Source organism: Cyprinus carpio, chromosome A9 (genome assembly GCF_018340385.1).
Source record: "Cyprinus carpio isolate SPL01 chromosome A9, ASM1834038v1, whole genome shotgun sequence".
NCBI lineage: Eukaryota > Metazoa > Chordata > Actinopteri > Cypriniformes > Cyprinidae > Cyprinus > Cyprinus carpio.
The window spans coordinates 7567361-7577950 of NC_056580.1; the positions used below are offsets into that span (position 1 = coordinate 7567361).

At 36.5% G+C, this 10590-nt stretch overlaps 1 protein-coding gene across 1 annotated transcript; it reads right to left on the minus strand.

Annotated features, from left to right (window-relative positions):
* Window positions 1-5588: 5588 nt before the first annotated feature.
* Window positions 5589-9258, minus strand: LOC109054976 (ubiquitin-conjugating enzyme E2 A-like). The gene is made up of 6 exons (XM_019072209.2): window positions 8907-9258; window positions 8394-8474; window positions 7722-7747; window positions 7511-7600; window positions 6949-7037; window positions 5589-6728 (listed from the first exon to the last, which is right to left on the minus strand). Exons 1-6 carry the CDS (start codon window positions 8948-8950, stop codon window positions 6600-6602), a joined length of 459 nt encoding a protein of 152 aa, XP_018927754.1. The 5' UTR covers window positions 8951-9258; the 3' UTR covers window positions 5589-6599.
* Window positions 9259-10590: the final 1332 nt, after the last annotated feature.

Here is a 10590-nt window from a genome sequence, read left to right on the forward strand (position 1 = left end):
CAAAAATGGAAATTTCATAGAAATACATCCAAGATCTAGATGAGTTTGTTTCATCATCAGAACAGTTTTTGTAGAAATTTAGCATAACGTCACTTGCTCACCAGTGGATCCTCTTCAGTGAATGGGTGCCGTCAGAATGAGAGTCCAAACAGCTGATAAAAACATCACAATAATGCACACCACTCCAGTCCTGACATCTTATGAAGTGAAAAGCTGCGTGTTTGTAGTAAATTCATCAAGATGTTTTTAACTTAAAACTGAAAAATTTTACCCTCTGGCTAAAATACTAGCATCCAAAAAAAAAAAAAAAAAAAAAAAAAAGGAAACTTTTAATGTGAGAGGACAACAGTTGATGGATGTTATTATGGACTCTTTTCCTTTACACTCCATCAGACATTAATGAGTCGTGTAGATTACTTGTGGATTATTGTGATGTTTTTATCAGCTGTTTAGACTCTCATTCTGACGGCACCCCTTCACTGCAGAGGATCCTTTGGTAAGCTAGTGATGTGATGCTAAATTTCTCCATATTTATTTTGACGAAGAAACAAACTCAACTCTTTCTTGGATGACCTGAGGGTGAGTGATTTTTTTCAGCAAGTTTTCAATTTTGGGTGAACTATTGCTTTAAATTACATCTTAAATGCGGACCAGTAATTTGTTCACCTTGTTATATGGCTGTGTTAGCTCTCCGATGTCACATTATTCAGAGACTGTGTCTGTTCCCCGAACTAGAAAATACAAAAAACGTCCAAACCAATTTAAGAGTAACAATTTAACTGAGGTTCAACAAATAAAAAACAGATGCAATACGATTAAACAAATCGCTTGGCTTATTGAATATCAGGTCCCTTTCTACAAAAGCACTTTTTGTAAATAATATGATCACTGATCATAACCTAGATGTGCTCTGTTTGACAGAAACCTGGTTAAACCCGAGGATTGCATTATTTTAAATGAGTCTACAACCCAAGATTATTGTTATAAACATGAGCCGTGTCCAAAAGGTAAAGGGGGAGGTGTTGCTTCAATTTATAACAATGTTTTCAGTATTTCTCAGAGGACGGGCTTCAGGTATAACTCATTTGAAGTAGTGGTGCTTCATATAACATTATCCAGAGAAACAAATGTTAATGATAAATCCCCTGTGATGTTTGTACTGGCTACTGTATACAGGCCACCAGGGCACCATACAGACTTTATTAAAGAGTTTGCTGATTTTATATCTGAGTTAGTGCTGGCCGCAGATAAAGTTTTAATTGTTGGTGATTTTAATATCCATGTTGATAATGAAAAAGATGCATTGGGATCAGCATTTATAACTCTACTGGGGTTATACAAACTTCATATAGCTAAAACTGTAAATTCTACTTCTTGTTACAAGTATGGTAGAACCATCACTTTACCGCAAAAGACTGCTTTGTAAGTAATCTTCCAGATTTATCTCAATTCCTTCGCATATCCAAAACCTAAGAACAATTTGATGATGTAACAGAAACTATGGACTCTCTCTTTTCTAGCATTTTAAATATAGGGCCCTATGAAATCCAGTTTATGTTTTCCTAAATACCGTTGAATTTTTTTCCAAATTCCATTTTTTCTGTTTTAATTTTTCTCAACTCCTTTTTAATAGTTAAATTACTGTTTATTAATCAAAAAAGCATTTCTTATTAATTAAAACCATGAAATGTATACATTTTTACATCAATTTAATAAAAGTTTAACAACAATTACATGCAATGTTTTATTATTTCTCACCATATTTTTTATTGTTACCAGATTCTGTGTTTTAGCATGTCTAATTATTTGAATGCATAAAACAACTTAATTTTTTTTATTATTTATTTATCATTAAAGTAGCCTTGTGATTTTTTTTTTTTTTCCTCAGAAATTCTGTGTTGTGTATTTAAATTTTTCTGGTTATCAAATGAAGGCATAAACATTAATTTCATTTATCTTATAATTATTGAAAATTAAACAACCTTTATTTTTTGGCAAATAAAGGGGATTAACTAATAAAATTAAAACATGGAAGAAATGTTGTGTGATTATTCCTTAAAAAATGTTTGTTTCATAGCCTATTTGAGTAGTAGTAGATTCTAGATGTACATACTACTGAAAAATAGACTTTAAATCAAACTGGACTTATATTTTGTCGGGTTGCCGTCAATACATTTACAGTTCTGTGTATGTTATATGACGCTAGTTTTACTCAAATCAAACGGTCAAATGCTCATGAAGTGACTCTCAGAGCAGTTCTGGAGATGTTGTTCATGTATTTACGTCCTCATTTAGTGAGACCGCAGATGCTGAAATAACCATGAGCGTCAGTATATGTGTAGTAAATGGAACCACGTGTCTGCGCCATTCATTGACAGAGACACGCAGAACATGTAGGATTCATATTTAAATAAACTTTTGCGGCTTAATAGTTATAGATATTAGTCCATAATCGCGATTTGATTTAAGTGTAATGACCTACTTTTGATTAATTAATTCAAAATTTGACAAATTCTGACATTCCTCGTTAAACTGTGAATTCCATTTTTATGACTGGGTTCCACGATTCCGTCCGCATTTTCCGCATCACGGAAATCATAGGGCCCTATAAATACAGTTGCTCCTTTACGCTTAAGGAAGATTAAGGAAAACAGTCTGACGCCGTGGTATAATGAGCACATTCGCACCCTAAAGAGAGCAGCCCGGAAAATGGAGCGCAGCTGGGGGAAAACAAAACTGGAGGTTTTTCATATTGCTTGGCAGAAAAGTTACCTATCCTACAGAAAAGCATTAAAAACTGCTAGATCTGGTTACTTTTCGTCTCTTTTAGAAGAAAACAAACATAACCCCGGGTATTTATTCAATACAGTGGCTAAATTAATGAAAAATAAAGCATCAACAAGTGTTGACATTTCTCAACATCACAGCAGTAATGACTTTATGAACTACGTACTTTACTTCTAAAGTCGATACTATTATAATTAATTAATAAATTGTAACCATGCAGCCGTTAGCTACAGTATCGCATAAGACAGTGCACTATAGATCCCCTGAGGAACAGTTCCACTCATTCTCTACTATAGGAGAGGAAGAATTGTATAAACTTGTTAAATTATCTAAACCAACATGTATATTAGACCGTATTCCATCTAAACTCTTAAAAGAGGTGCTTCCAGAAGTCATAGATCCTCTTCTGACTATTATTAATTCATCATTGTCATAAGGATATGTCCCCAAAACCTTCAAACTGGCTGTTATTAAGCCTCTCATCAAAAAAGCACAACTTGACCCCAAAGAACTAGTTAATTACAGACCAATCTCGAATCTCCCTTTTCTGTCCAAGATACTAGAAAATTTAGTTATCCTCACAATTATATTCCTTCTTAGAAAAAAAATGGTATGTGAGGATTTTCAGTCAGGATTTAGACCGTATCACAGTACTGAGACTGTTCTCCTTGGAGTTACAAATGACCTGCTCTTATCATCTGATTGTGGTTGTATCTCTCTATTAGTGCTACTGGATCTTAGTGCTGCGTTCGACACTATTGACCACAACATTCTTTTGCATAGACTAGAAAACTTTGTTGGAATTAATGGAAATGCATTAGCATGGTTTAAATCGTACTTATATGACCGCCATCAATTCGTAGCAGTGAATGAAGAGGTACATATTGATCACAAGTGCAGTATGGAGTACCTCAAGGCTCAGTACTAAGGCCGTTACTCTTCATGCTTTACATGTTACCCTTGGGAGATATCATCAGGAAACACGGTGTTAGCTTTCACAGTTATGCTGATGATACTCAGCTCTATATTTCTTTGTGGCCCGGTGAAACATACCAATTTGAAAAACTAATGGAATGCATAGTCGATATAAAAAACTGGATGACGAGTAATTTCTTACTGCTATTCTGGAAAAACAGAGGTGGTAATTATAGGACCTAAAAGCTCTGCATGTAATAACCTAGAACGCTTTCTAAGACTTGATGGCTGCTCTGTCAATTCTTCAACATCAGTTAGGAACCTAGGTGTGCTATTTGATAGCAACCTTTCCTTAGAAAGACACATTTCTAGCATTTGTAAAACTGCATTTTTCCATCTCAAAAATATATCTAAATTATGACCTATGCTCTCAATGTCAAATGCAGAAAAGTTAATCCATGCGTTTATGACCTCAAGGTTAGATTATTGTAATGCTTTATTGGGTGGTTGTTCTGCACGCTTAATAAACAAACTCCAGTAAGTCCAAAATGCAGCAGCTAGAGTTCTTACTAAAACCAGGAAGTATGACCATATTAGCCTGGTCCTGTCAACACTGCACTGGCTCCCTATCAAACATTGTATAGATTTTAAAATCTTGCTTATTACTTATAAAACTCTGAATGGTTTAGCACCTCAGTATTTGAATGAGCTCTTGTTACATTATAGTCCTCCACGTTCGCTGCATTCTCAAAACTCTGGCAATTTGATAATACCTAGAATATCAAAATCAACTGCGGGCGGCAGATCCTTTTCCTATTTAGTGCCCAAACTCTGGAATAACCTACCTAACATTGTTCGGGAGGCAGACACACTCTTGCAGTTTAAATCTAGATTAAAGACCCATCTCTTTAACCTGGCTTACACATAGCACACTAATATGCTTCTAATATCCAAATCTGTTAAAGGATTTTTAGGCTGGATTAATTAGGTGAACCGGGAACACCTACCATAACACCCAATGTACTTGCTACAATGTTAGAAGAATGGCATCTACACTAATATTAGTCTGTTTCTCTCTTATTCCGAGGCCACTGCAGCCACCAGATCCAGTCTGTATCCAGATCAGATGGTCACTGCAGTCACCCGGATCCAGTACATATCCAGCCCAGATGGTGGATAAGCACCTAGAAAGGACCTCTACAACCCTGAAAGACAGCGGAGACCAGGACAACTAGATGAGCCCCAGAGACAGATCCCCTGTAAAGACCTTGTCTCAGACGACCACAGGAAACAGATGATTCTTCTGCACAATCTGACTTTGAACTGCTGGTTTCGTCTGGTCAGAGGAGAACTGGCCATCGACTGAGCCTGGTTTCTCCCAAGGTTTTTTCTCCATTCTGTCACCGATCGAGTTTTGGTTCCTTGTTGCTGTCGCCTCTGGCTTGCCTAGTTGGGGACACTTCATTTACAGCGATATCGTTGACTTGATTGCAAATGATTTGCACAGATACTATTTAAACTGAACTGAGATAAATGACATCACTGAATTCAATGATGAACTGCTTTTAACTGTGATTTTGCATTATTGACACACTGTTCTCCTAATTAATGTTGTTCAGTTGCTTTGACACAATCTGTTTTGTATAAAGCACTATATAAATAAAGGTGACTTGACTTATTCACTTCCCATGATTTCTAGAACTTTCTCACAATAAAATCGTGATCTGTTTCACCTAACTTTGTGTTCTAGATTCAAAAACATTAAGCAGAAAGAGAAAAGATTCTTACGTTTTAGGAAATAGAAAAGACTTCTGCTATTGGTACAGTTATAGACTAGGATAGGATGAAATAAGGTGTAAAGTATCAGTGAAGCATTACTCACAAAGGTATTTTCACCTTTTATTTAAGTATTTACAAGTGCTGGAAAATGAGATTGCCAACCAGTGCAAAATCTGTACACAAAATTCAGATGTGTTTTTGTATATACAAGAGATTAATAGAGGCAAGGAGACACTCAGGCATTCATGCACGTAACAGGGCATACATCTGCAAAGGGCTTGGAAAAAAACCTGAAGACATTATTTCACTTGATTGATTGGACTTGTGACGCAAGCTATGAAAGGATCACATAACTGCAGTTAATATGCATCTCTGGATTTTGGAGGATATTTTTGAATTTCGCGTAATTCCAGCAAACCTCAGTTTTTCGACCAGTAAATATACATTTTATACTCCACAACATATTGCCATTTTCTGTCAACAATAATTTGGTACTTTATATAATTCCTCATGCCCTTCTACCAACATCTTATATGTGTTTTCAGTGTGTACTAGGGATGCTCACCACTCATGTAGTAGCATACCAACCCTCCTCTGGCAGAGCCAAGAAGAGCCGACTAAACCAACAAAACGAATACTAACCCGGAAAAATGGAAGCAAAACCGAAATTAAAAGGACACTTTAAACTGCTTTTTGAGTGAAACCATGATATTAAAATTGACAAAGCACCAAGAACATTTTCATCAACACTACTATGACTTAGATTAAACTCTCATAGTAAATCATTTATCCAGATTAAACTGCCTTGATTGATTTTTTTTTTTTCTTTTAGAGATGCTTATGCATTTTGCAAAAAAGGACAATTACTGCATGTTCATGCCATATGCAAAATTAGTCAAGCATTATACACCAGGAGTATTTCCCCTTTCAGTGATCTTAATGAACGTTGAAAATCAATCCAGGCAAAAATGTGGGAGAGAAATAAAACAAAAATCACAATCTTGCATGAGTAAAGTGCATAAAAACTTAAAAATGGAGATTTGAAAAACTATCCCCAAACAACAGAGCCAAACAAAAGGAAAACAATGTTTCAGTGAGAACATGGTTTGTAAATGTGGTCAACTGTCCCTCCAGCTCTGCTCTACAATCGCTGAAACCCGTTTCTCATATTCTCGTTTGTTTTCTTGATAGAGTTGTGCTGCCTGGCTGTTTGCAGGGCTGTTGGGATTTGGCTCATCTAGAAGGGACTGTAAAGAGAGAGAAATCTAATTTTAGTCCTCAAGAGTATAACAAATAGGACAGGAAAATGCAATTACAAGCAAAACCGAAACATCAACATTCACTCTTAACCAAAAAAAAAAATCAATATGAGCATTCAAATTAGGCAATTCTCAGATTCGATAACGTCCACAGGCTACATGAAGCACTTTTGTTTAATATAAAAAGGACTATAAAACAATTCAGTACCTGAATTGATGTCAGAATAGAAGAAACATCATAAGTTGGACTCCACCGATTCTGAAGAATATCTAGGCAGATACTGCCATCAGCATACACTGAGAAAGACAGCAAGAGAAAAGTTAGAACAACATTTTCACTACATCCAATCAAGAATACATGCATGACTCTTTTTATGATAATAACCTTTCAGAATGTAGCAACCAAACAACACTCACTAATATTATACAATCCCTCCAAAACCACAAAATTCCACAACAGTAACTTTGATTGTAACTTTGAACATCTTCAGAGTAAACGGTGTAATAAATTTATTACTGTCAAAGAAATGCATAAACAAGCATAAATGTATTAAATATTTTTTGCTAAATCTTTATGAATAAACTAATTTTAGCAACAAAAATATCTAATAAAGGCTTGCAAGGTACAATAAATGACATGAATTTAACAGCAGCAGATTCTGTGTGGGAACGTACTACATGAGTAAACTATTGAGAGCATATTAGAGAACTGGGGTCAGATTCATTTTGACAAAGCTTCTAATCAGAGACAAACAGGAAGCGTCGCTCACCATTTGGATGAAACATTTTTGAGACAAACCGCACAGTTGGGGGCTTGTTTGGATATTCCTCTGTGAACTCAACTGTGAGTTTGAAAGTACCTTGTGTGCAGAACAGAAACAACATTGTATCTTTAATTTCCACGAAAGAAACGCATTATACTAATTTTTTTTTTCTTACATGCATTTAATCAAGTGTCTAGGTCGACAGATAGACACTTACCATCTTCAAAAGGTGTTCCCTCCGGACTGCATTAAAACAACAACAACGAGAAATGCAATATTAATGTCAAAGGTAGGAGGAAACATGAGGTACAATCAGGTACAACATGATGACCATGAAATCAAATAGACACGCAGCATTAGAGCACTGAATAGCTGGTGGGACAAATTGTCTCTATTCGGGCCCACAAAAGAGTAATATGTAGACAATGAAATATGTATGTGTGTATATTTTCACACTCTACCCTACAAAAGTTTGGGGTAAGTAAGATTATTTTTTTTTTTATGCTTTTGTAAAGTCTCTTATGCTTACAAAAGCTGCATTTATTTGATCAAAAATACAGTAAAAACAGTAATAGTTAAATAAATACAATTTAAAATATTTATTATTGTGATTGCAAAGTGTCACATGACCACTGTCTTTGCCACATAAAAGTATGAACTTGCTCAATAATTTGACTAACTCCAAACCTTTGAACATAAAATTGCATAGCATTTAAAAGGTATGATATTTAAGTATATCATTGATTTCCATAACATTCACAGGTCTCTAAATGTGGATTTCATAACCCCCTCATATGTGGAGGTTTTCCATGAACGTGGGAACCCTGTGACACCACGCTGCTGGGTGGCTCAGACTAGACTCGACTCGACCAGCTCTCTCTCTTCTCACCCGAATATAACCGCATTCCACACCATGATGTTGTTCTCGGATGGAGCTCCGCTGACGCCGGCTGGAGGATCCTCCTGGAGCCTGGGGACCACCACATAACACTCAATCATAACTGTGTCAGTCACATTCAGTGATTTCCAAAACCGTGGATCGGTACACGACAAAAGCGTGGCTTCTGGTTACATTATGAAAATTACTAGAAATACAAAGATATCGGGTAAAATTGCAATCATAATCACATTCAGACAAGTCAAGCTTGAATAACTTCTCTAACCGGCTCACGCTAGCCAGCTAGCTCATAAGCTAAGATTAATGTAGAGTTTCTAAGAATACCCACAGTGTAAACAGGCAATGTGATACTACCACAGACTACTAAATAGCATATTTAAATCGTTTATGTCGTGATTAATAATCGGCTAGTGAACTGGGTGATATCAAGCTAACTAACTAAGCAAGCTAGCAGCTAAGTTACTCCACCGAACCAAACACATCTACCATTTTACAGCCACTCACCGCTTAAAATCTCGCATGAGTCGCCTTCTAGCTGGAGTAGACATCTTTAACTGCACTAAAAATCGTCAGCGATTATTTTAGAGCTCTAATTATAAATCCTAAGGTAACTGTATATATCACAACACTGATGATTAATATTTTTTTCTGAGTACAAGACGTCTTTTCACGAGACGCGGCTATACCATCTGTCCCACACAGGGGGGTTATTTGCGACTGGAAATACAGAAACTTCATACAAAATGTATATTAACCAATTTCGTGTTTTGTTTTTGAAGACATAGTAATTAATATTTCCGCAATTCGTTTGAAATCTGTATGGTTTAAGAGAAATAATCCAATGGTTCGTCTGAAATGTTCGTCTCCGACTACGTAAATGGCACGAACCCCCCTATTTTCTAGGCGTTGCCACGGTCTCAGTTGGAGGAAGAGGCTCGATGACGTTTCTGTGGGCGGAATGAGGTCATGTCCTCCTAGCGGCGAAGCGCGGGAAGTGCAAGAAACGACGACCTCGTTGCACTTTGACGCGAAGGATATTTCTTAACAGGTATGTGTTCACTTTTAATCACTTTCTCAACGATGTATCCGATAATTTTCAGGAGAAGGGATGTTAGATATTGGCACTTTATAATTTATAAGAGGGTAGAGAAGTTTAGAAGTGGGTAGACTATACAAAATACAACCAAATATGTGCAGGTCAGTAAAACCAAGAAAAATCATTACACTACGATTCATTCTACAAGAAGAATATAAATGGAGGTGGAGATTGTGAGTAAAAAAAAAAAAAAAAAAAAAAAAAAAAAGAAAAAAGAAACAACATACAAATGATTCAATAAATGTATCGATCAGTTTATTCACACACATCTCTAAGTACTAATGTAAGAAAGAGTCAATAAACCGTTATATTTTATATGTAGGCACAATTAATACAGTAAATGTCCTTACAAATAATGCATAAAAAATGTCCAGCCTCTGGGATTCTCCAACTGAATTAAATGACCCAAATTAGAAATTCAAAAAAGGATTGCACTTTATTTTGAAATTTTTTACAACACAAATATAAATACAGTGTCAATTTCAAAGGACATGGACTTAAAGGGGTCATATGATGCTGCTAAAAGGAACATTATTTTGTGTATTTGGTGTAATGAAATGTGTTTATGTGGTTTAAGGTTAAAAAAAACACATTATTTTCCACATACTGTACATTATTGTTTCTCCTCTATGATTTTCACGTTGATTTTCACAAGACTCATCTCTCTGAAAAGCGAGCTGTGCTGTGATTGGCCGAATGTCTCAAGCGTGTGGCGGAAATGTTACGCCTCTTAACATATTGTGATGCCTTGTCCGGCCGGAGCGACGAGAAAAAAACATAAAACCCATTATAAACATGATATAAACATGATTTCTAGTCGTGTTTTCTTTTGGAAAGCAAAAACAAAATAGTTTCGCTTTCTCAATGAAACAGGGTCACACACTGTGGCCTTGAGTGAGCAGAGGCCGGAGGCCTAGAGTGAGCCGCGGTCTAGAGTGAGCCGCGGTCTAGAGTGAGCCGCCGTCTAGAGTGAGCCGCGGTCTAGAGTGAGCCGCGGTCTAGAGTGAGCCGCCGTCTAGAGTGAGCCGCCGGAAGTGAGCCGCCGTCTAGAGTGAGCCGCCGTCTAGAGTGAGTCGCCGTCTAGAGTGAGCC